The 27500-nt window shown below is 39.1% G+C and overlaps 1 protein-coding gene across 6 annotated transcripts in view; it reads right to left on the reverse strand.

Moving 5' to 3' along the window:
* The window catches only part of MEIS1 (Meis homeobox 1), a 139004-nt gene that overhangs the window by 5837 nt on the left and 105667 nt on the right, over positions 1–27500 (reverse strand). For all 6 annotated transcript variants that reach the window (XM_058683895.1, XM_058683898.1, XM_058683894.1 and 3 more), the window contains one exon: positions 18405–18481. In XM_058683895.1, coding sequence (XP_058539878.1) covers positions 18405–18481 — 77 coding nt within the window. The remainder of the gene's footprint in view (positions 1–18404; positions 18482–27500) is intronic.

Below are 27500 nucleotides of genomic sequence, written 5' to 3' on the forward strand. Positions count from 1 at the left end.
TTCTATTTTAATGCCCACTATTAAGATAATGAACTGGGATGGCAGCACACCATCAAATGAGAGAATGTCTGGAGTTTATCACCACTAACTCACACTGCTGGGGACTTCAGAGAAACGCATTCCTTGTAGAGATTTCTTGGGGTGGCTTTTTTTTTTTTTTTGGCTCTTTATGCAAAGTCTAAGGTCAAGGCGAGGTCACAGCTATACAGTAATTGAACTTATAATACTGCTTTCTCCAGCTAGTCCTGAACATTTATAAGAAACATCTTATCAAGACATTTAAGTCACTTAAGTGTCTTCATAAGGTTTATTTTTTACAATTTTTGCGGCCTCTTCAAAAGTGGCCAGCCACTGAAAATTTTTTAAAGTGGTTCGTACAAGCTCTACAAAGTCATGCTTGTGAAATGTCTAACTCTTAAGATCCATTTTATTGTGTAATGCTAAGAATTACATATCAAATACAGAAAGTGAGCGGGCCATATCATATTAGCTTCTGCAAAAGTCAAGTGCTTTTAGTTAGCAACTTGGATTTGAATAGATTGGACACGAGCAGCACATAAAAAATACAATGAAAAGTTTAATAATGATTAAAGGGTCTACAGTCCAGTATGATTTTTAGTTTGTGAGTCTGCCCACTCAGAAAGGAAAATAGTTCCTAAAAACCAAACCGCTCAACATAGAGGGACGGGTTTTTAAAATAAAAATGCATGCCTCATGACATTTTAAGATTCTCAATGTCCTATATCCTTATGTTCTTTGGTTATCAAAAAAGTAATTAAAATCAATAATGAAACTGGCATCTAACTAAAAGGATACTGTTGGTGCTCTTATTGGCAACATATATTACATCAGTTCTTGTATATGAAGTCCTTGAACTGGCTAATAAAAATATTTAAAACACAGCTCTACAACAAATTGTGTTGCAAATCAGGTTATCATTATCTTGTATAAACCATGAAAATTGGAATCATGTGAGCAGAAGGTTAGATTAATTCTCCATTCTCATTATAAGCACAGGTGTAGCACAAACACCATGTGAAATAACCAATTAAAATGAAAAAAAAAATCTGCTTTTTCATTAGCTGCCTTCACTGCATGACCAATTAGAAAATTATTTAATATTAATATTCCGCGTATACCAAAAGTAATTTTCATAGTAACTAACATAGGTAAGAGAGCAAAAAACAGCTCTTTATCTATGGTACTGTTCATAATCTGCAGGCTCTTAGAGGAAAGGAACTCTGATAACATTTTTTTTTTTTCAACGTTTTTTTTTTTTTTTTTTTTATTTATTTTTTTTTTATTATTTATTTTTGGGACAGAGAGAGACAGAGCATGAACAGGGAGGGGCAGAGAGAGAGGGAGACACAGAATCAGAAACAGGCTCCAGGCTCCGAGCCATCAGCCCAGAGCCTGACGCGGGGCTCGAACTCACGGACCGCGAGATCGTGACCTGGCTGAAGTCGGACGCTTAACCGACTGCGCCACCCAGGCGCCCCAACTGATAACATTTTTTTAGAGACCTTTTAAAAACATATTATTTTGCGGATATGATTTATACTATTTATCTAAAAATAGGAAGGGCACTTTTTAACAGATGAGAAGCCAAGGCTCAGAGAAATTAAGTGACTTATTTGAGGTCACATGTTACCCAAGAGATGTTAGTAACTTGCTGACTGATACACAGCTGGCAAATGGTAGTGAGCACCCCTCCCCCAATGTCCTGACCAGAGCATGGCCACTATTGTGCCACCCATCTAGAATATTCTGGACTAAATAGATATCTAAAAATGAGCTGGTTTTGAGCCAATCACCGCTGGCAACGACCCTACTGTTGAGTCTGGGAATAGGCATGACTGAACATTTTGTAGACTAGGAATTTTGATGACTGTACTGTTTGTGCATATGGACAAAGATAAGGCTACGCATTAGAAGATTCAGTGACTTATCTGTATTCCAAAGCTTGCTTCCTTCACACTCATACATTCAGATTTCCAAAGACCAGTTCATAAGAACCAACTCAGGTGTGAATCCATGACTACTAAACCCATGGAATCATAGAAAAATTAAACCTCAGGTTTGAAATGGGATTTAACTGTCACCTACGTTGGTCACTGACATGAATCACCTCTATGATCTCCCCACCAAGTAGATAGGTAGCCTCTTCTGGGCTGTTTCTAATAAAGCATTTGCCCCCTTACCTGAAAGTCCATAGATGTGTGGACAGCCTTCTATTAGACGGTTTTGCATTACTCGATCTAAACTCCTTTCACCAGGACAACTCCTTGGGGGTAATTTAAACCATTTCTAATCTCACTTCTTCAGGACAGCCTTCAAATATTTAAACTGTAGCCATCATGCCCCATAGGTTTCTCCCCTCTTCTCCCTAGGTTGAACATCCATGATCCTTAACAAGTTCCTCCTAGAATGTAAGTTCTTCTTGGATTTTGAGTCCACTCACCACCTGGGCCACTCTCTGCTCAATATGCTGAGGTTTGTCTGTGTGCCTCCGGAGCTCTTCAGGTGACAGCATTAAATGCAGTTACCCCACACCTGCTCCAGTCCCCATCTAGAGAGCAAATACCTCATCACACAGCCTCTTAGCTAAGGACCCACAGGTACCCAGGTGCTATGTTCCTCTCTTTTGGTGGCAATAACCATTTGTTGTTATGGACAACACAGATGCAGGCTCTCTATAGCATATGTAGATATAAAGGTGCGAATCCTTTCATTTAATAAAATCAAAATTAAAACAACTGAAAACCTCAGAACCCCTAATCACTTTGTCCAAACTGTTTGACCTCATCAGTAGGTACACTTAGAAGTTCTCGCTTTTGGAAACTAATTTAAAACAATGTTGTACTATAATGAACATTATCAATACATATAGGACATCGTACACTCTCAGAATCTTATTGGATTATGCTTCCTATACTTACATGAAACACGGATAATATTATGTGGGGTCATGGTGGACATCATTATCTGAAAATAACTAAGTAAATAGCAAAAGATTTTATTTTTTAAGACAACATCATCTTTTCAATTTTAAAACCGTCTCAACATTTGGTTCTCTTTAGTGTATTTTATCCTACTATCTTCTATATATTTCCTTGGGAATTACGCTACATACAGTAAAGCCATGTGTTTAGATGGCTTCAGAGTGAATTCAGATACAAAAACATTTTCCTTCTGGGCAAAGTAATAAAATGACATTCTTGCTCCTCCCACTATAAGTCAAGCAGAGGTCAGTTCCCCCATCCCTGTATCTGTTTAAATAAACTGGTCCAGCTGTTTGTTTCTAAAATGCCCTCTGACCTTGCGTCTCATCCTCCCCGCTTTTGTGACAGAATGCTTTACTTTCCATTGTGGAAGATTCTAAATTATCAAATTTTCTAAACACTGAACCAAAAAAAGACCTTTAGATTTTATGTAAACTTACATGAACATATTCCCTTCTTAAAACACTCATTTCAAGAAGCATCAGTAAAATAGTTATTTCAAGCTCATGTGTGTGTTCAAATATATATCTATATTTATGTCTGAATACATAAATATATATTAGAACTTTAACATAAGAAGAAACAATGTTTTTGAAGAGAAATGAGAAAGAGAATGATAAAATTCCAGTTTGAATGCTCCACAAAAAAATCTATTCTCCAACAACCATAAAATAGTTTAAGATAAAATATATCCATGAAATATATACAATCTTTAGTATTTTCCATATTAATATGGTCTCTTTCAAACATTTGTTAATTTAAAGATGTAAGAGAAGACTTTTAAAATTTTTGCAATTGATGTCCAAACATTATAGCCCTTAAAACTTAGATGTACAGTGTCAGGAATACATGACAACAGGACATTTCTTCTTACTCATTAAAATCATTTCCCACCTTGGTTTCATAGAACGTGTCTCAAATTTGCCATAAATTGGGCATTTAAAAAGGTAAACTTTTTAATTAAGTAGAAGGTCAGGAAACATCCTGTTTGCCTTTCCATATTACATTCCGAACATCAAGGTATATTTTTTTATAAATCCCATTTTGCTTTGCAAACAATGTTCTTTTGTGAAGTACTTTTTAGAAAACTGGACACTCTGTAGGTGGCAGAAGACTGAATTAGGGAAAGAATTCTTATATTTCTTTTTTTCACAGCATCATGGATTAAAATTTCTTCCTGTGTGACCAAACTATCTCCTTTCTCAAAACAAGACGTTTTACAAAGGAGAGGAAGAAAATGGATTGGCCTTCCAGCTTCGTTCCATGTGAACATAAACAGAGATGTAGTTCTTTTTACCTAGTTAGTCGTTTAGAACCAGAGTCCTACTATGGAAAAATGGGAGGTTGGAAGGAGAGAAGATCTTCCAAAGTGGGATCATCCCAAAATTGAATTTAATCCTTTGCATTTTTAAAATAGGCATCAGGCAAGGAGAATGGGAGATGAATTCTGGGTTATGCTAAAATAAATATAGGAAGTTTTCCTTTATTCTCTCTTTTCCTTGCCCCCTACATGTTTGTTTATCATCGGACTTCAACATTTTTTTCATTCTGCTAATTCCACCAGTCTCTTTTCATTCTCACTCTTTGAATACCTGAAGAGTTTTCTGACCAAGATCTGGTAGAACAGCTTTCTAAAGCTGACCTTTGTCCTTCAGTTTATCTTCTACTCCTTGCCCTGGTTACTTCCCACAAACTGGATGGCTAAGTTTAGTGTCCTCTTCGTGAGAACCAGGAAGGGTGGAGAGATCACAGCGGGCATCCATCAGAACCAAAGACAGGGTACGTTTTCCCTGTTCCACAGACAACATTTTCCACACAGCTTTCCCCTTTTCCTGTATTCTTATGCCCTTTGTCTTCCTCGTACAGCTCTCTGTAATATTAACAATACTAAGGAAAAATGACTTGCTCACCTTTGGAGATAGGATTTTCACCCTTACTCAATTAATTCTGTTCCTCAGTGTTTACCACCTACTTGTTCACTGATGATTAAGGGGAGCCCACAGCATTACTTTAGCATGCCAGAGCCAACTCAGTGAACCACATAAAATCAAAATGCTGTTGTTTCTAAACAATGACAGGACTCTCAGTCATCCCTATAGTGTTTCTTGCCAACTAGGCTCAGTAATAGTCAGCAGGAGGTAGCTTTAAGTGTGGAGAAATACCATTTTACAATACCCTCCTATGCCCAGGGAGCAAAAATTATCAACTTGATATTAAAGAGAAGATTTCATTAAATAGCAAGATGTGTTAGTAAAGATGCCTTCTATACTTAAACTATCCATTAAATAAAGTATTAGTCACAGTCATCTTTGATTAATGTTGAGGTAAACTTAGGAATACCTACATACATACTTCATAAAAATTAATACCATGCATTCTTTTGTTAAATTTTTTTAATGTTAATTTTGACAGAGACAGAGAGAGACGTAGCATGAGAGGGAGAGGGGCAGAGAGAGAGGGAGAGGGGCAGAGAGAGAGGGAGACCCAGAATTCGAAGCAGGCTCCAGGCTCTGAGCTGTCAGCACAGAACCCAACGCCGGGCCAGAACTCACGGACTGTGAGATCATGACCTGTGCCGAAGCCGGACGCTCAACCGACTGAGCCACCCAGGCACCCCTAAATTAATACCATGCATTCTTAAGAATAAGTCCTGGTGATTTCTACACACACTATTCTTTATCAACTAAAAATAAAATAAAATTATTACATGCTGTAAATAATATTTAATCAATATAAAATTCATTTAGGTAATTTCTATAAATATTTTTATAGAGTTTAAGACTTGTGAAAAATCTTCAAATATGAAATTTCACATTGGAAGCTAGTTGCTGAATTCCAGAATTTTGTCCTTTTTCTCCTTATTCTATTCCATGAGTTTCTTTCCTAGTATTTCTTTCAACTTCATCACAATCATTTAAATAAAAGTATATATACTATATATTTTTAAAGTCAGCATTTCCTAACAACCTGAAGGCCTCTTTTATAAATGAACCCCTCAGGGAATGAGTTCTAGCCATCTCTCAAATAACTCTCTGTTCTTTTAAATAAAAATCAACTTCAAAATCTTTTGTTGGATTTCTTCATTTTAGATTTACATTTACTTATTGAATTTAATGATCCATAACTGGCGGTCTTCAGGGTCCAAGCCTCCTACACTCCCTTTCTCTGTGAAATAAGATTTCATAAAACACTATTTTAAGACACTCAAGAAAGTTGACTCCATCTCAAGTCAAACCTTATGAAATCATGTTTTTGGCACCTTTTTCCAGTTTCTCAACCTCCTCCGAATCCAACAGTTCCAGGACTGCAATACATCATCTGTGTGCTGAGGGCAGGGGGAAGGGGGTAGACAGGAGGGAGAAGGGGGCACATGCTCTGCTCTTCATCCCTTCTAGAAACAGAATATTGAAATTTCCTCGAATCACAATAAGCCCATCAATCGGCAGTCTGTAGAAGGTTCCCCTTCTCTAGCAGCGAAGGGTGTATTTGTCAAATTATTTTAGAAATAGCTTACGTTGTCTAAGACCACTGAGGAAGTTGATTGCATATAAAATTTTCCTCAAAGCCACTAGTGAAAAAAATCACTAATTATTTGAAAATGATAATGCAGAGTAATAACAAGCCCATGTATTAAATGTTGGAGTAACTTTCAAATACTTCATCGCTTCATTATATATAATGGGGAAGTTTTCCTTGAAAGCAAATTATAAAATGATTTTTTATTAAAAAAAAATATAAGCTTGCTAAATGCTTTAATCTGACCTGAATTCAAAGCAAGGGGGGGGGGGTTCTTTTAGTGGCAGATCTCTGTTTCTTCTGCTACTACCCATGACTTTCTAGATCACTGAAGCACCAGGCTCCGAACTCAGTGGAATAAATTGTGGGGATATCCTGCCAGACCTAGCATAAGGAATACCCAACAGTTTAAAAATATCTTAAGTATGCATTGATATAAAACATACGTAATAAAATATTTATGCAGTATTTACTTAAATGTGACAATTTGCCAAAGTTGAGTTTGTATAATTGCACAAATATAAGAAAAATAGTGCTTTGCTTAAGGTGTATGGAATTAAGATGATTATTATCACAACAAAGGAGTGATAGGAAAACCTAGGATAACAAAACCTTCTGTAGTAATGAAAAACTAAAATAGGTATAATATATTCAAAGAATAGATGTGTCTCTCTTTGGTCTAAGCTGAACCATTTTTCATTTAAATTCTAATTTTCCTGTATTTTACAAAAAGTAAGTAAAATCGCATCTAACTAAACGTCCCTTAAACATTACAGAATAAATACGTTTATTTAAAACAAATCTTAATTTTCTGCCAATCTCCATTCTTTTTTTATAAATGTTTTCATTTATTTTTGAGAGAGAGAGAGAGAGAGAGAGAGAGAGAGAATGAACGGGGGAGGGGCATAGAGAGGGAGACACAGAATCCGAAGCAGGCTCCAGGCTCTGAGCTGTCAGCACAGAGCCTGATGCGGGGCTTGAACCCACAAACCAGTGAGATCATGACCTGAGCAGAAGTTGGCCACTTAACTGACTGAGCCACCCAGGTGCCTCAGCCAATCTCCATTCTAAGTAGGATGACCACATAATTTATCATTTAAGCTGAGACACTTTTGAGAGTAAACGGACACTATTAACAATTAGACTGGACAATAGGCATCAACCACGAATATTCCAGGCAGTTGGGGTGTGTGGCCACCCTAATCACCAAATATGCGCTTTTTTTTTCCAAATAAAACTTCCCCTGCGAGATTGGAATTGAAACCCTCTTGTATGAGAATGGTGGCCGACCCTGGCATATATAAGGTGTCACAGAACCCCAATACCACCTGGGAGTGTCTCTGAGCTCTTTCCTTTCTGGAGGATCTCTCCTTTAGTTGCCTCAGCTCCCTAAGACTTCACTAGTCCAAAAGCTTCCCAGACCTGGAATCTCCACTCCAAGGGAGAGACCAAGGGAGGATATCTCAAAATTCAGCTTGATTTCTGCTTTCACTTGGTCACAGGTTAGACTACAGAATGGCACAGTGAAGGTGACTTGACTGGAGTAGAGGCCTGTGTCTATCCCTTAGAAGGCTCACTGTAATTCCTGTTTTAATCAGTAAAGCTTAAAACCCGAGTTCCATGTAACGTGTATCAATATGTAATCCATAGGATTTAAATACAAATGGAACCAACTATACTAAAAGGCAGATATCTCTCAGTTGAGGCATATGACAAAATTGTTCAAATGAAGGCGGTAAACTAATAAAATGACCTCCTCTTGGAACTTATCAAATCTCTGGAAAATGTCATCTAAGTCACACTGAGGGAAGTTTGGAGACTGTGCGTTTCACTTGAGTGGCTATCCTTTTCTTTGAACAGTATCACTCATCACTATTACAGTCAAGACACTGGCCAAGGACAGGGAGAGTTACAGTGGCATCTAGGGAGAAGAGTGTGAGAACTGAGTAGGAAAAATTGCCCCTCGCTGCTCTGAGATCATAGTTGTGTTTAGGTGCTAGAGCTGTGATGACCCAAGTGACTTCATGCCTATGAAAGGAGCTTTCTTTGCAAATTTAAAACCTAAGACAAGGGTTTGTTGAGATACTGTCGTTAGGATTCTCAAAAATACCTAACAGTCCAAAGACTTGTACACGAATGCTTATAGCAACAAAAGGTGGACACACACCCAATGTCCACCAACTGATGAATGCAGAAACAAAATGTGGTCCATCCAGACAATGAAACATTCTTCAGCCATAAAGGGAATGAAGGCTACCTGCTACATGGAGGAAACTTGAAAACAACATGCTAGGTGCAAGGAGCCAGTCACAAAAGGCCACATGTTCACATGATGACATTTAGGGGAAATGTCCAGAATTGGCAAATCTTTAGAGACAGAAAGTGGATTAGTAGTAGAGTGGAGGCAGAGGTATGGGGAGGGGCAATAGCGAAAGGGTCCAGGGTTTTCTTCCTGAGGTGGTGTAAATGTCCTAAAATTGACTATGGTGACGGTTGCACAGTATCTGTGAATATACCAAAAACCATCGAATTGTATACACTTTAAGTGGGTGAATTTCATGGTATGTGAATTACATCTCAATAAATCTGTTAATAATAAGTACATAATGGTGGAACAGAAGAGGTGCTGAACAAGGAACCGGCCCCATCCTTGCCTCCAATTAGCAGCATAACTTTGTAAAGCCCTGAGCCCCATCTGTCAAATGATGCATAAAATCCCATCCAGGACTTGGGCTCTGACATTCAGTGGCATGATGTTCCTAAAATTGTAATCCATGCTCGTTTTTTATAAACTTCAAAATCTCATATCCTTTGTTATTTGGAACCCTAAAAGAAATAGCATGACTAAAATCAAAAGTTAAGTCTCAGTAGGCTTTTTTATACTACTACATTCACTCAAAATGACTCTGATGTGCCTTTTCTGGCCCCTAGTCCCTCTTGGCCCCCACTTGGCCCTAAGGACGGGAATCTCTGCCATAACCTATTGTACTTTCCTTTCTGTAAACAGTACTGCCAGGTGACCAGCCGTGGGAGCTGAGATCTGACATCTTTGGACATGTATGATTCTTTCCATTAGCTTTTTCAACATCCCCTACTCCCTGCCCTTTCCAAGCACATCTGAACTCTGACCCAAACTAGGGATCAAATAAAATCAACCAGAGCAGATGTTCAAGGGATATAGGCCAACAAACCCTGCAAGTGGACAACAACTCTCAAAAACTACCTACTTACATTCAAACCAGCATTCTAGGGTCGAAAGTACTGGAAACTTAAACATATGTATTTTTAATCACATTGCATTTAACTTCCAATATACTATTCTTAAAACACAGCTTGAGCTAAGAACTCAAGACCAATAATCCCCATCAGCCTGAAAAAGTTGTGTTTGGGAAAGCAAATGCTTTTTCCCTTCTTCACTGATCAGATCTAATCTTGTGAGGCATTAGGTCCTTCAGTCACATTGGTTAAGAGGGTAAAGAGGAAAAGAAGAGCTCTCCAGGATGGAAACAGATTAAAGTTTGTTTGTTTATCTGTTATTGTTCAGGTATCAAGAGCCCGATAGTGTTCAGTATTTCCCATACTAATGGGTCAGGCTTAAAAGTGTCATAAGAATGGAAATGAAAAGGAAAACATCAATGACAGTGAAAGGCAGTGACAGGGAGAACCCTCTGTTTGCATCCATGATGTCTTTTGGAGGCTTTGTTTGCTTGTTTGGTGGCTTTTTAATGTTCCCTTCCCCCCTTGAAAATTAAGAAAGAAGAAAAACAAAACCCCAGGCCTTTACACAAAGCTCTGGGTATTCACACATTGGAGCGATGCAGGCTGAATCCCTCAGAAACATTTCCTCCCCCACCCCCTATGCCCCTGGCTCCACTCCATTTTTGAGAAAATTGTTTTATTCAACGAGGAGGCAACATTTGCCCCATTTTTTAATATTTCAGGCTGATTTTTTCACCACTCAGAAATGCTGTTTGTTTTATGTGGGTGCAGCCTGAAGCAAGATGATGAGGTAAGAGAGTGGAGAGGGGTCTCTGTGGGCACAGCACGGTGGTGCTTCAGTGCTCGATGGTTAATCACCCAGCACCAGCCTCAGCAACTGTTGACACAAAATAGGTGGAGATCAGGTCTGTGCAAGCAGAAAATACCAGAAAGGCAAACTATATGTAAACACACTTAAGACAGATTTGACAAGAATAGACCTAAACCTGACTTGCTAGGAAACTCCGAATGTCTAAAGGCTTCAGGGTCCCTCTCAGCTGAGGCCCCTTCCCCTTAACAGAGTTTCCTTTGAGAAGAAAAAGAGTAACATTTGAAAAACTAAAATAAGTTTACAGAAGAGAGCTGGGACATTTGTCCCCTTGATTCACACAGTGTGGGTTTCAAATCTGCTCCTACATGCGGATTTATGTAATGTAATACACTTCTTCCACGTATATTTGGAGCAGAGCCAAATGGGGGGGGGGGGGGCTTACAACATGCACACACAACCACAATTCAAAAAGTTATTTCTCCTGACCTATAAAACTCATGCAAAGAAGCAAATGGATAATGCTTAAACAGTCTTTTAATCTTATCTAACTGACACCTGACAACCCATTACTTATAGATTATTAATGCACCCACTAAAAAGTTTGTCATGTACAAAATTACTAGAGAAAAAGATTGAACGCCTCAGGAAAAAACAAATTTTGCTGTACAATAACTTCAGAAATTTCAAGCCTATTATCTGTCATGCCCTTCATAGACTCGTAGCACACTGCTAAAAACAACTGATTTATCTTTATTATGAATCCTAAAATGACAGCACACATGTTTTTCATGTCTTGTGATAATGTTTAATTTCATCCAGTTTTTATTTTACAGAGCTTGATTTGCTTACTTAAGATGAAGAAAAGTAGTAACTTTTTAATTAATTTCCCTGGTTGTCTCTTTATCAAAGGACATGGGTTTTTTTGTGTTGTTTTTTTTTTTTCTAGTCCTCGTGTAAAGCTGGAATCAGAGTTTCAGAGCGATCACCTTGCTTCTCTTTGGTTTGCAGTACTACGGAGTCTAAAATAGTAAAGCTGGGTGTGCCTGGGTGGCTCAGTCAGTCTCAGCTCAGGTCATGATCTCACAGTTCATTAGTTCAAGCCCCACAACAGGCTCTGCGCTGACGGTGCGGAGCCTGCTTGGGATTCTCTCTCTCTCTCCCTCTCTCTCTCTCTGCCTCTCCCCTACACTCTCTCTCTCTCAAAATAAATGAATAAACTTTAAAATAAAGTAGTAGACCTGGAAGAGGCACTGGGTCCCACCAATGTGGTCCATTTTAGCAGCAGAAGCTGTCACCGGTCAAAATGGAGTGACTTGATCAAGGACACGTATGTGATTGATGAGGAGTGGGGAAGACAGCGGAAATGTTTTGGCTCAAAATGTTCTTTCTCTTGCATATTCCCTCCCCTTACTTGCCCTGTATAAACTGTATGCTGTCCTGAGGCTTACAGGGCAGTTTGTTCCTTACCCACCTGTGGATGCCAGGCTCTTCCCCCTTGATCCATGATGCCTCTCAGCCCCCTCACTTCCCACGCTGTCTACAAGCAAATGGGAGTCAGGTCCTGCTCTGCCAGGTTGCATGACACACAGGCAGATTTTTTCCATCTCTCTGACCAGATAATTGTGCCAAGACACCGAAAACAACAAATCTGGCTTCATTAGGACTCACAACAAGTCCTGCTGACCTACATACCATGTTCAAAGTCAACCACCAACCACTGGTTTCACAGCTTTGAAAGGGACCATGGACATTCGGAAACATGGATAAATCAGTCTCCTAACTCACTCACTTGCACCCCAGCCCTCAGTTGTCCTGAAGTACCTGCTCAGGTCGTACGGCCTCTCAAGGCATCACACTCCTGCCTTGTCCTGAAAAGCTCAGAAACTGTCTTTGGATGCTGGCTGGAGGAGAGACGGCAGTTACACTGAGGAGGATTGGGACTTTAAATCCACCTTCCTTCATCCCACCCCTTCCCCTTTCTTTTCTCACCCAGACTCAGGGCCCCATGGGAGAAGGGGCAGGGTTTTCCGCCCAGTGCCTCTGTGGGCCACCACCTACTCGGTGAGGGGTTTCCACCTTTCACAGTACTCACAGTGGGATTTTACACAGTGTGGGGAAGCTCAGAGTAAACTTACTGTGTAAAACTTACAACAAAGTATATTTAACAGACTGCAGAGTCATTTTCAAAGAGGATTGTTTGCTGGAAATTTTTAGAATCTGCAGACAAAAGCAGCGTCTCTGTTGAACTCCTAAGACTCTCTGACATGACAATACCTGAAGGTTTCTAAATTCACAGCTCTTTTCCCTGCGAGCTATTTGCTCAGCTTTCCTAATAATACCCTGCCTGCCTGGCACCTTGCCAGTTCTGTCTCGGGCAATATGCAAGCTAAACATTTTTTGACTGATTTCAATATTTTTCTTACGAGCAACTAGACAGTATTTTATCTAGTGAGTATTACTGATTGCTATAATCTAAGCCCACAGTAAGTGCCCGTAAAGGTAATATTATTAGAATTGACACTCAAGGTGAAAAGCATAGCAATTAACTGGGGCTTGGAGAACAACAACCCATTCTGTAACATGCTGCAGACTTATTCTATTTATATTTCTCCTTCTTCTTTCAAAAATATTGCACCTGTTACTCCATTGATCAGTTAGGAAGCCTACCTTAAATGTAGGTTACACTGAAATTCTCAAGGGAAAAAGTTAAACCACCTGCTTAATAAAATTACCTTTTGTGTGTGAAGTTGTTCCATCCCTAGGTGATTTCTAGGCAAAGAAAATCACTATACACCCTGCACTTTCATTTTGCAGTTGAATAACAAACAAATGACCCAGTGCTTCTTGCATGGTGCACTGTTTTTTACATCTGTTTTCCTTCCTTTTGTGTCATGCCTCTGTTTAGCTTTATTGACAAAACAATCTGTGCCTAATGTTTAAACAACATCTGTAAAATGTATTATTAAATTATGTTGGAAGAAAAAGCAGAGCAATTCTATGAAACCCTATGACCCCCTATTGATTTTTAGATCGCAGAAGTTGAAAGGATAATTTGTGAATGTTTTAACATTTACATCTACACAGGTACCTATATTTATAGAATCTTTGATTACTTATAAAAGTATTTGCTACAGTATTACCATAACTCAGAAAGAAACCTGACCTTTAACAGTTGGATCTGTTTATTAAAAGGGAGATCCTATTTTTTAAAAAATAAGTTTACATTTTTACCCGCCAGTGGCATACATCTCTAAGGATAACATACTTCCCCTCCCCCCCACCCCACTGGTAATAAATGGGAAGTGATGCCTGAATGCTTTGCAGTTTTGAAGGCAATAAATGAAGTAACTAGGAAAATCTGGTATATGTACTAAATCTGAGAACTACAGAGCTGTGATAGTTCTGTAAAGTGTCACCTCAGATGTTAGGATGTTTCCTGGAATTTTACGCACCCAACTGACATAGAGTGATTTTTCTTTCTGCATACACACTGTATTTCACATACACTATATATTTTGCACCTAAAATCCATATTGCCTTCTCAGAGCATAAAGAAATAATCATTTAACATTAGGCCTTAATGGGAAAGTGTCTGGATGAATAGTAGTAAACAAAGACACTGTCAAATTTATTCAATACACCCTAGGCTAGAACTCTGCTGAGGCAGAGTATGTCTGAGGCATCGGGCAAGTAAGATACAACCACCGGCCCAGGTCTGCATCATATGGAATCCCCAGGTCTGCAACACTGCTGTGAACACACAGAAGGGAGTCTTTATCCGGCCATTCTACGCTCATATTTCCAAATTAAGAAATAAAGTTGGTATATTCGGAGAAAAAAGAACCAAGTATTGATTAACCTTGTGTGTGTGTGTGTGTGTGTGTGTGTGTGTGTGTTTTCTTTAAAGTTCTGCCTAAATAATTAAAGACCTAAATGACCATCTCAGAATTTAAAAAGTTTCTGCTTAAATGACTAAAATGCTCGACATATTACTAATATGTTTTCACAGAAGTAATTTTCACAACCACCACAACAATGAAAAAACAGAAAGCAAAAGCTCCAAATGTTATTATTTCTCGTTTTTGGATCAAATCATAACTGGGAGTGAGAAAGCAAAGAGAGAAGAATACATGAGTCAATGGCACATATTATATTTCAAAAATTACTAAGCTTTTAAGTCTAAGTCTATCACGGCATGCTAGAATTGAAATGTTTAGGCAGTTATGGAAGTCAATTTTTTAAAAAACACAGTTGCCTCAGATACTTAGATAATGAAGGTAAAAATATTTTCACCCAAATTATTTGCATAATTGCCTCAATTCTCAAAAGATTTGTTGGCGTAGACTTGTCCTACAATGTCTCATCTGATAAATTTCACATTCCGTCCCTGGGCCCAGTTCCTATAAGCAAAACAGCGACCGTTTTAAGATCCCTCCTCTCTGTTTTCATTCTGACAAGCAGATCAACTATAAGAGTGACAATGGTTGTTTCTTGTAATTTTCTTTTAATTAATCAAACCTGTCTTGTTGTTTTCCATTTACATTCTCCCTATTGTCTCCCCTCCCCCCAGATTCCATCTGCTTTGGCCTTAGCCAAGGCAGGTAGTTTGTATCACTTGTGGCAATTAGAGAAGATCAGTTCAGCAATGGAATGAAAGGGCCATCACAATGCACCAAACTTTTCTCATCTCATTTTTCAATCAAAACTGAACTGAAAGCTGCATCGGCCAGGGTTTCTATGACAAGCTAACAACTAGACACGAGTTTCTATTTTTCACTTTCATATTGTGTGCTTCGATACATTATGTTGCTGCCAATAATTATGACTGATCTACACCCAACCTGCCCTTCAGCATTTTATTAAATCTCTCCAGCAGTGACTCATAGTTCGTACAAAATGTACATGTGTGTTAACAAGTTTTAAGAAACCCAAGAAGGAAGACACACATTTTTAAATGTTGTGGCTAAATGAAGTGAAGGGGAAATGCTAAAATACTAATGACGCTTTTCTTTTAATTATGATTTCTAGAAGGAAGTAACTTGGGCTTGATATCCAACACAGGAAAAATGTTTACAGGCTCTCAAAAAAGCTCTGTGTAATTTTTTATTATGAGAAAGGAAAATGAAAACCCTTTAGTGTTTATGCTGTTGTTAGTCTGCAAGTATACCATAGTTTAAGATGCTCTGACATCTTTGGTTTTCATCCAGCATCATCTAGGTTTCCCCATTCTTCCAACCTATTTCTTACTCAAAGCCTATAAACAAAAAAATAAATCTATTATCAGCTCCTCAAAAGCTGAAGGCTTGGATGATAATTAATAAACCATTAGAAACTCAAAGCAAACACGGGAATGTCATTATTCATCAAACTTAGGCGAAACAATCTCTCTCTTTTTTTTTTTTTTAATTTTTTTTTTTTAACGTTTATTTATTTTTGAGACAGAGAGAGACAGAGCATGAACGGGGGAGGGTCAGAGAGAGAGAGACACAGAATCTGAAACAGGTTGCAGGCTCTGAGCTGTCGGCACAGAGCCCGACGCGGGGCTCAAACTCACGGACCGCGAGATCACGACCTGAGCCGAAGTCGGACGCTTAACCGACTGAGCCACCCAGGCGCCCCAAAACAATCTCTCTTAAAACTTTTACTTACTTGAGGGGAATTCTCTACCACCTAGCTGTTAGAATTGAGACAGTTGCCAAATGCAAAACAACGAAGTACAAGCAAAAGTCACTTCTAACTCCACACAGAAGTAGAGAGAACACAGGCACAGTACACAGTGCCAGCTGAGGTCAGAATCGTGTTTACATTATGCGTAACTTAAAGTGATCTGTATGTTCGTACCTGGGCAGAACTGAGTTACCAGTGTGAAGTTTCTAGTAGGTCTGAGCATACTCTGAAAAGTAGTTTAACTTTTTTAAGGTCCCTCTTTTCCTCTTCTAATTGCAAAACCGAGGAAGTTGCTTTATGACCACTGTATAGAACCTAGGAAAATGACAGTTGCATACTGTCTGGTGTCACAGGAATGCCTGCCTGCCTGTGCATCCACAGGAAATAGCCCTTAAGTTGGTCCACCTGTGGAAAGCAAGTTGTATTGGAATTTGCTCACCGGTAACAATGTTTATGGAGGGAGTTTGCTAGCAACACTGAAGAGGAACAGAGATGCCGTGTGTGATAGATCACCTGAGTGGCAGCGCTTTCGCCTTCCTTGATTAGAGTTCGCCCTGCCACTCCTCGGCCCTCGGATGGGAACATTTCCCAGGGAAATACATTTGTACAGCCTCCATTGTATTAAAATTACATCATCAGTTTAACCTCGAAAATATATTTGAATTCAGACGTGCATGCAAAATGGATGGTCTATCCTATAACATTGTCCAGGATGATCTGAAGACTAAGTTCAAATATATAGTATCAACAGTCTTGAAAATGAAGATACAATAGCAGGTACAAGGCAAACAAAAAATCTCTGCAGTGACACCCTCGTAGCAACACATTTAGGTATAGTATGGCTTCCATTGGCTCCCTATCCACTTGGCTAAAGGGCTGCAAAAATTGATCTCCCAAGGCTGCGGTAAGGTCATAGAAATTGATAACCCTTACAAGCAATGCTTATGTGAGTCTGTCTGCGTCTTGCAGATAGCGCACTTTGTAAATTAATCCTCCAAAGGCAAATATATTGTAAGTAGCTTGTTATCTCTAAAATACTAAATTGAAGAATACATGGGATTATATTGACAGAAATTACATTTTCTGTAATGGGGTTTAATATATCTGGAATCTCTCCCAAAGGCTCCCAGGCTCTCTAACAGAGAAGGGTCTATTAATGTAGGTGCAATGGACATCAAGAACAAATTTATTCACCAAAATGGATTAGGCCATGTAATCAGAGATTCTGTAATATTAATCTTTGACACTTACTGAACAGAAAGAAATACTTCTGTCTGCAAACTGGCACCCCCAGTTCTCCCCTTTCCCCAACCAGGCTGTGGGCCTTCTCTGGATTTTACTTCAAAGAGGATAAGGTTTCCCCATCATAAACACTAATCTAAAAATATTAGGACAATTAATTAGATACACTTAGTTTGAGAGGATATTGGATTTCGATACCCTTCAAATATGACACTAGCTCTGGGTGATTATATGAACCTGGCTTTCAGCACACTCACAAAGGGTAATAAATCATACTTTCCCAAAGCCTTGTTGCTACACCACAGTACATTGTCAGAATATTGTTGGCTAGTACTTGGTACGTAATCTCAGCTTCCCCCCAAATCAGGAATTCACACATTTACTTAGAAATAGTATTGAACAGCCCTGAAACACATCGGGTTTTGAACAGCTTCAAAGTGGAAACATAAATAATTTCTCTTTTTCCATGGACAGAGGATAGGAGGAAAGGGGACACTATCCCCAAAAGCTCAGCCCTAACAAAATAACTGCAGTTAACTATTCAGTGAATTTAAAACCTGACTGATATGTGATGGTGGATTTTCTTGTTCCACAGAAACTAGGACGAATGCCACTCCTTCTATTGATTATCCTAAAATGAGAAAAGCCATTTATGGAGCCACAGTGTATGAGAATTAAATACTTAACTTACATTATGCCTAAAACTCATCAATTTGTAAAGGCAATGGAATGCAATGCAATGTTGGTTTTTTTGGCTTGTTTTGTTTCTTTTTGGATTTTGGGTTTTTGTTTTTTTTTTTTTCTATGCCAGCCAGTGCTCTCACCTGTCAGTCAACCATTTATTTTCACTTTTCCATCAAGGAGCCACCAGAGAAAACAGCAACAACTGGGTGTGTCTTGTTAATGCAAAACATGAGCTGCAGGTTGCCCAAAGCCAGATTACTTACCAATTGTTCACTTGAAGGATGGTGAGTCCCGTGTCTTGTGCCAACTGCTTTTTCTGTTCTTCAGAAGGGTAAGGGTGCTGCAAGAGAACAAAAAAAAAAAAGATAGATGTGTGCACATATACCCCGGGCAGATAGTGTAGTGCGTATCACATGTCAGGTGCGATGCTAGGTGCTAGGGATTCAATAAGAAACACATACGCTCTGTAAAAATAGTATGTGTGTATCAGGCAATATTTAGGCTATTTTGTCAATAGCCTCAGTGTCTAGTGAAGATACAGTCTATAATTAAAGGTAAAAATGCTGAGGTGTGTCACTCTTATTAATGGAATACTACATCATCTAATTAATGGCAGTAAAAGACAAGCCAATTACAAAGATTAGTGAAGTGTATAAATAGCTACTTAGGATACTTGCAGAACCTTGATACTGAGTTTATCCTTTAAAGGTTTATTTGTCGCAAACACGGGAAGTTTAGAATGATCTTCACTGTATAAGATTAAAATAAGGAGAAGCCCTTTTTGATGACATAAAATCCTATCATCTTGATGTAATATATTCATAGAACCACAGACTTCTAAAGCTGAACCATTTGGACCAACCGTCTCAGCTGAGGTCCCCAGTAGTTAAGCACTTTGTCAGCATGACATTTTCCCTCCAAAACACCATATTGCCAGATGCAAATATCAAAATTAGAGTGGGTGGATATTTTTGAACCACTAATCATTGCAGCTCTTCTGAAAAGCAAACAAAGGACATTCAACCAAAGTTGGTTTCCATATCTGAATGTCAACACATGCTGGGATTCTGAACACAGGCCAATACAAGGTCAAAGACCAGCATATTTTGCATGCTAAGAACAAGCCCAGCCATGTTCCTCATGAGTTAGAGTGGATAAAAAAGTATTACAGGATTAGATAATAAAATGAAACTCATACCCTCTTGAAAGAATGTTTGGAATTCTACTGAAATTAGTTTTGGCACAAATACTTTTTGTTCAGTAATGAACTATATCTAAATCTGAAATATACATTTCTAAAGCCTGGGACCTGGTATCCATCTATGGACACATTGACTAGCTTGGAACTACTGCATCCCAATAAATTCTCCCCAGATAAAAATTGTTCTAATAGTCAACCCTCTATTCTCTTATGAATGAGAAAGGGCACCCTCAACTCTCAATTTAACTATCTCTACCATTGGAAACTAAATTCTGGTCTATTGAATGTTAATTAACATAGGTTTTAATCTCATTAATAATGTCTGATTAGATGCTAAGAAGGCTTGTTAATGACCACTTTAATGCTATTATAGGTAAGTTTAAATATGTTCTATATCTGTACACGTGGGATTCGTTTGTGGAGAGCAGAGATGTAGCAATTTTTCCCATAAGCATTGTCTTTGATTGTCACTTAATCAATAAATACACAATTAGAATAAGGCTTTGCTTTCATGGAATATAGTGCCTTTCTCTAAAGAGCTCCAAGTATATTACAGGCAGGATGGTAATTAATCCCCATTATATCCCTTTGAGGGACATAAATGTAATCTATGGCCCGTCCTGTCTTACAGGTGAGGAAACTGGCCAGGGCAAGGCATGGTCAGCAGCCACATGACTCAGTGATATTTCCTGCTTCCCTTCCAATGTCTAAGCCTCACCATGACTGAGGGATGCGGCAAATGCCTTTCGTAATCTTCATTCTTATGCCCTCCCCAAAACTTTCAGACTGCTTACCATGGCCTGTAAGGCACGCCACCACCCAGCCCTGCCCACCTCTCAGACTCTGTGGCCTTTTCTTCGCCCCTGCTCCACTCCTCTGTCTGACCACACAGTCCTCCTTTCTGTTCTTCCAACACACCACCCTGCAGTCCCTACCCTTCAGTCTCCTGCTCCAGTGTCACTTTCTCATCTCAGCTCAAAGGCCAAGCCTTACCCACCCAGAGTCCACCAGCCCACCTTACTGCCCTCACATCGATCTTTTCCTTTTCTCCCTAACGGCAGAGCCTCACTCTCTGAAACACCTGTTCTGATGATTTGTTTCCTTTCAGAGTGCCTCTTCTCACCCATAGAGAAACTCCAAAGTCCATGACTTTCTCATTCACCATCCTCAAAGCCCAGCCTAGCGCATAACAGGAAATCAGTAAGTATCTGGGAAACAAGAAGGAGGCTATGTCTTGCCATGATACACAGATACTGTCCACTCAGATGCAACATCAAAAGGTATAATAAAACTTTTTTTCAACAGCCCACAGGAGGTGTAAACAATCCAACTTGAGATCCACAACGCTACTTTCTTGACTTCGTTCCTAACGGTGATATCAACCCACTCTTTTCAAATAACAGTATATAAATTTCAAAATAGGCTAAGATCATAGGTGACAATCACCCTACACAACATAATGCCAGTAATCACAGGCAAAATCTCATGACTGGATACTGAGTTAAAGGAATCCTCTACTAAGGTTTAAAATATGGCTCCTGTGGCATAAAAGTTTGCCGCACAATACAAACCGTATGAACCTCTTATCCAGTGAATAGACACTGATTTAAGGTTTGATATATAGAATTTCTATGTCTACATTAGTTGAGGAACTGTTATAGGCATACATGACCCTGTAGAGTGTATAAATTTATGCTGCCGCTCACTAGCTATGAGATTTTAAACAAGGGACAACTTTTCTAATCTTCAATTTTGTCTTCTGGAGTTTAAAGACCCGTAACAGTTAAAAGTTACCCAGGCTGGCAATTCTTTTTTTTTTTTTTTAAATTTTTTTTTTCTTTCAACGTTTTTTTATTTATTTTTGGGACAGAGAGAGACAGAGCATGAACGGGGGAGGGACAGAGAGAGAGGGAGACACAGAATCGGAAACAGGCTCCAGGCTCTGAGCCATCAGCCCAGAGCCCGACGCGGGGCTCGAACTCACGGACCGCGAGATCGTGACCTGGCTGAAGTCGGACGCTTAACCGACTGCGCCACCCAGGCGCCCCCCAGGCTGGCAATTCTTACAGATTATAAGCCTGATTTTGAAATATGCAAATTTTAGCATCCAGCTGTTGGGCACTATTTGCCATCTAAAAGTATAGACCCATGTACACAAGTCGTTTCCAATCTATAACATCTTCTGTAATTTGCTTACAGTTGTTCGGGTCCTGTGGAAATCTCTTCCAGCGACTTTCAGTAGAATTAATAAATATGTCAACAATCTCTATTCACTGTAGCTGGATGGCAATACCTTTTGCCCTGCCTCGTTAGTTGTGACTTAATATTATGACCAGAACTGGATAAAAATTAATATTTATGCCATTTACCTTTAGTTACTTTGAAAATTGAGAATTGTCACAGTCATTTATTTGTGCTGTGTTTTCAAGAGTATTTTTGCATGCCTGTTTGTGAGTAAGTTTTACACCATTCTTACAAAGCAAATGGAACTCACATTTTATTTATGCAGGTGGTGTCAGGAAAATTCTCTCTGGATCATTAAAATTACCTGAATCATTACAGCTTCAAAGAGCAATCGATGGCCCTCAAAATTTCAGCACAAATTTAGGTTGTTTCTTCACATCATGCAGTTTCTGATTTCATAATTTAAATATCATGAAACGAGAAAGTTCTTTTTTTCCTCTGTCACTTTTCATGTGATCTGATTTTAAGTAATTGGAACAAACTGTGTCTAATTTCATGCAGCATAATTGCTAGGCAGCCTCAAGCTATGGAGACCCAGCACTCCATCTCCATTAAACAATTTTCAGTCATTCAGGATATATTTTTTTTAAATAGAAGTGAATGAGCCTGGATGAAATTAAATGCCACAATAATCTGGTCATTGTTAAGGGGGAAAAAAGGTGTCAACAAAATTCCCTAAGCCCTTGTCTATGGTAGGGAGATTGAATTTTTTTCTTTTTTTCATAGTTCCTCGACTGGGTGTCCCACAAACTTTTAATTCCCTGAAGAAAAAAAATCCATAATTGCTAGAATCACATGAAAGCCATGACTTCAGGTAGCTAATCCACAGTCAGCCAAAAATTCACAAAGGAGTAAGCTTTTAACTGAAACCCAGTATCTTTAAATGTCTTAAATCCTATGCATCTTTCTTACATAAGCTTTTTTGGACAGTATGAGTTATTCCTTTGTAGACTTGAAAAAAAATGACTTGACAAAAACCCAACATGCCAGGAGCAAGGCTCCTGTAAAAACATTCAAAATCCTGTTGTGTTATGCCCACAGGATCGTAAGATGGGCAAAGGTAGACATCAGCTTACAAAAGAGATAAAGAGGAGGACATTCTAGGAAGAAAATGGGAAATTCATTCCAAACCATTGCAATCAAGAGCCTAGGTCACCCCTTGCCTTTCTCCTGAACACCTTTGCTATTAACGGCAAGGACACTAGTTTAAGAAAGATCAGTAGGTTCTTGTGAAGGGAAGATGGGTTGCACTTGGCCAGACGCACCAATCAGCCTAATCACTTTGGGATATCAAAGCAAATTTGACCACAGTCCAATAGGTAGTGACAGGAGACCTTTCCTTTGTTGTGTACATTAGCCTCATGCCATTATCTCTTAAAAGCTTAATTATTTGCAAACAATTGATCAAGATGGGAATTTGAGAAAGGATATGCAAGGGCCACTGGGAGAACTGCAACGCATTAAGAGAGCAAACAAAATTACCTTTAGATCTTATAATAAGAATTAACGATTGAGACGGGAGAGCGAGGCAGGGCAGTAGCTACAAGGGTTCCTTCTGGAGTGTTTCCCATTTGATCTGCATTAACACCTCAGGAATGAGTGAAAGCCATAAAAGAGTGATTATGTAAGGGTGAAGCTGACCCTCCCTTCCAGCATTAAACCTGCACACGTGTATTGGGCTGGCTTCGCGGGGGAGAGAAGAGGTGCTGGACTCAGTGGGAAAAGACGTGGCTTGGGGGTAGTGGGGGACAACTCACAAAATGATCATCCTTATTTCAGCAATCAACGCCCTGACTTCTCTCCAGGGTAAGTCTCTTGCTGACATAGAACCCGTGTGTCACTCTTCCTGTGTTTCTGGATCTGAAGTGCGACTTCTGATGATGACCTAGTATAGCAGTGATTGCTTAATAACCCCACATCAAAGAATGAAGTGATCCCTGGAGTATGTATCCTGTGTCATAGAAATGGTTAAAGAATGTCTGACGAAAATCTAAAAATAGCTTACATAAAAGTGAAGTCTGAACTGTCATTTTATCAGCCCCAAAGAATAGAAAGCGACAGAAAGAAAATGGCAACTTGCTAAAAAGAAAGTTACGTCTGCACAACTCCAATTTTGTTTCTTGAGGTTGGGATGGGAGGGGGGTTCTGACACTGGTTATCTGGTATTTACAAGTTTACAGAACGTTGGAAGAAAACTTATTTACTTAAACAATCAAGCAGACCGTTTCAGATGAGTATCGATGGCAAAAGAAAAAACTCTTCAGTACACAGATGGAAAATGTCCAGTCTTATATCTTAACGACATCCTTGACCAAATGTACTCCTTTCATCAAATTTTCCACCCTTGACTGCAAATGTGGATGCCAAGACAGTGATGAACTTTATCTTATCTACCCTGGTAACCAAGTTTCAATAACGTTCCCTCCCTGCCTGCCTTGCCCACTCTAACAGCACATTGTAATGGCAGCAGAAAATTTGAAAATAATCCTGTACAGAGCTCACTGGTGAGATAATGGAAGGCTACGCTGCCCCTTCTCAAACCTCAGATTAGTAATTTCTTGTGACACAGAACTGCCTCTATCCCGAAACTGCAAAACAGCTATAACAAAGCAATAGAGGTGGAAGCAATTTTCAAGCAAAATGTTACATGCTATACTTTAAAAGGTATGGGAATAGGTACCGTGGGAGCTGATCTAACAGGAGGAATTATGGCAACTGTCCAATATATCCCTTATCAAGGCAATGTTCTGTTGCTTGGCTGAATATGTTGGAAGAACAATTTCGGAACTTCTTTTATCCTTCTTCCTCCAGCCCTTTGCCTCCTCCACAGCTAAGTTTAATGCATTAATATAAGTTGACCTTGAGCTAAACTCTGGTATGTGATGGAGAGATACTCCCTTTAAAGAAAAAAAAAAAATCCACCCTATGGCTTTTAACCATTAGATCTCCGTGTTCTTTTAAAACTTCTACTGAGTTTTTGACACTAAGGGAATATTGTGGTTCTAAATTAAAATAACTAGCTATATCTTTGACCTCTCAGGAGATAAGCAGAAACTTGCTAACCGAATGTATTTATATTTGTTTAATATAATTTTTTGTCTGTAAAAACTTCTCCCACTTTACATAAACTTGCAGCCATTTTCCCCTTATGCATTGACTATGAATAGCTTACACTGTGACAATTACATTGATCCAGGATACTTTTTTCCTTTAAAAAAATCCATAATGCTTCCCTATTGTCTTTCAGCTTTATGAATTAGTTTTACTGTTTCAGTGAATGCTTTTTTGTCTTTTGACTGCACATTATCAAAGAGACACTTTGTGCCTCCCATTTGCATTACAAAAGCAGGGCAGGGTGCAGTGGAAGAACACAGCCTCTGCATGCATAGCAGTTGAGTCCTGCATGCTAGCTCGGGCTGGAATCAAAAGAAGAGGCTCTGGCAGTACTGGCGAAGAAGCCAAGAACGTTTGGAGCATCATCAGGGAAGTCGCAGGACTTCGACCTGCTTTTTAATTCTCCACCAGCGCTCCTAGATTGCCTGGTTCTCGGATTAAATGTGCTCCATCGATTCCCAGCGCTTGCTTTCTCTGAAGCCTAGTCAAGCCATTTTCCAGACAACCCCTCCGATTTCTTGTCTATCCAGCAGCAGTTATATGAAGTTGCTGGGGGAGTTATGCAAGTAGGGAAGTCAGGTAGGGATTTCTAAACTTGATCTTATCCCATGAAAATGACAGAAGCGTGGAAGGAAAAGTTGAACACCGGGTAATATTTCATAGCAGTCTTTACTTTTGCACTAACGAGACTATCTTTTATGATTCACAGAAGTGACACCATGGTTTCACAGTCCGTTGTAAGGGCCTAAGACTACAATACCTTGCTTGTCTCATCTCTTCTGACCTTTTAATTTCTTATAAATATAAAATAAAAACACTAAACAAAAAAGACAAATACCAAAAAAAAAAAAAAAGACAAATACTTATACTAAGGGATTTCACAGTCTTTCACATTGGACATTTTCTTTAAGTTGCTTGCAATTCTATAATAATGACAATGTTTTAGATCTATTCTTTATTAGCTATGTATGTGTTACAGGAGTCTTTTTAAGTATATGCATTAAAGCATAAAATTTAGACTGTAAATTAGCAATTACTTATACCCTCCTCCTAAAAGTATTAAAATTCATGAAGAGTGCTAAAATTATTTTGAACAGTTATGATTATTAATGAACTCCCTGAATATTGATTCTCTTAGTAGAAGACCACGGCTATAAAAGGAAACATGAAAAGGCCAATAAGAAAAACAGAGTGGAAGCTGTAGGGGCCTGGGGGTGGGGATGGAGGGGAAAAGTCATGCTTCACTTTTGTGACCTCTTCAAATCATTTTAAATCACAGCTCATTTGAACTCTTACTGTTTGTCAGTCAGACAAACACATTACATGTATTATCTCATGTACTCCTGGTGGCCCCTATGAATAGGGACTATGCTTAGCTCCATTTCACAGATGAGGAAGCTGAGGCCCGGCTAGGTCAAAAAACATGCACGACAGCTCTCAGCCACTTAGTCCTGGGGCCAGGTCTTCCCTCCCCTGAGTTTCTGCACTTGGCTGTGCTCCCACAGATGTTTCTTTCCCAATCTCCATTCCCCTTTTTAAGCTACATTAACACACACACACACACACACACACACACACACACACACACACACATCTTATAATGGAGCATGAACCAAGTTCTTAGCTGTGGTGAGCAGTGACTGAATGTTTCTCCGCATTTTAACAGCCATGATCTGGGAGAGTGTTGCTGTTCTCCTTGCCACAACCCCCATCCGCATCCCCATTGCTTCTGCCTTGGAGGCAAACATCAAGGGGCAGAGTTGGAGCCATGGGTGAAAGGTAATTCCCCAGAACCTTCCCCCACATTTTCTCTCCATCAGCATCTGTCCACAGCACCCATCCAAAGGGACTTTATTAATAGTAGCTTAGTAGTATTAGTTAAAAGTAGTCGTAGTAATGGTTACATGAATTAAGGAGTGAGGACGTATCAGGCGTTGTTCCAAATGTTTTACATGTATTAAGGCATGTAATCTCACAAAACCTTATGAGGTAGGTGCAACTATTACATTCATTTTACAGATGAGGAGACTTGGACACAGAATGGACCAATAACTTTCTCAAGTTCACACAGCTGGTAAGCCATAGAGCTGGGATTTGAAAGTTGGTGGATTTGAAGACTCGCTTCCGAACTATTTTGTATTTAAAATGATGGGTGGAGCCATCCCACTCACCCCTCATGGGTTAATCATGAATATATATGATGATTCCTACTCATTTTATGTGTAAGCTATTCTTTTAAGGTGTGTCTTTTACTTCTATGACTCGGTTTCTAGATTTTGCTATGAGACACAAAACTCAGTGGAACTAATACATCTCTCACTGTATTTGTACTTGTAACATTGCTTATAAATACAGGAATAAGGGTGGTCATACGTGAGAATGCTCTTAAGGGTCATAGAAACAAATGCCGACTATTCCAGACAACTACACTACAATATCCGTTAAACTGTCTGCTTTGAAGTAAATTGTTGTGTCGGTTTGGAAGTTTGTGGAGTCTTTTGCCAATTAGTTTCATTTCTTATTTGATTCTTAATCGAGTACGAGTAAAATTACATTTGGAACCATTGCATTTCAGTAGATTACTAATAAAAACACAAAAATGCTATTCTCACAATGCAACTAGCCTTGTTCTGTGTGCGCAATATATATTTGTTGTATGAATGAATGAGTGCTATTGAAGTTAGGGATACCCCAAATGCCTCAACTAGCACTTATAAGTAGATGGCTTTGGGTAAACATCGGAAAACTAACAGCCTTATTTCCACAAATATGCATCCTTCTCACTCAGCTCTACAAATCT

The sequence above is a fragment of the Neofelis nebulosa genome, chromosome 9, assembly GCF_028018385.1.
Source record: "Neofelis nebulosa isolate mNeoNeb1 chromosome 9, mNeoNeb1.pri, whole genome shotgun sequence".
In the NCBI taxonomy this organism is placed as follows: domain Eukaryota; kingdom Metazoa; phylum Chordata; class Mammalia; order Carnivora; family Felidae; genus Neofelis; species Neofelis nebulosa.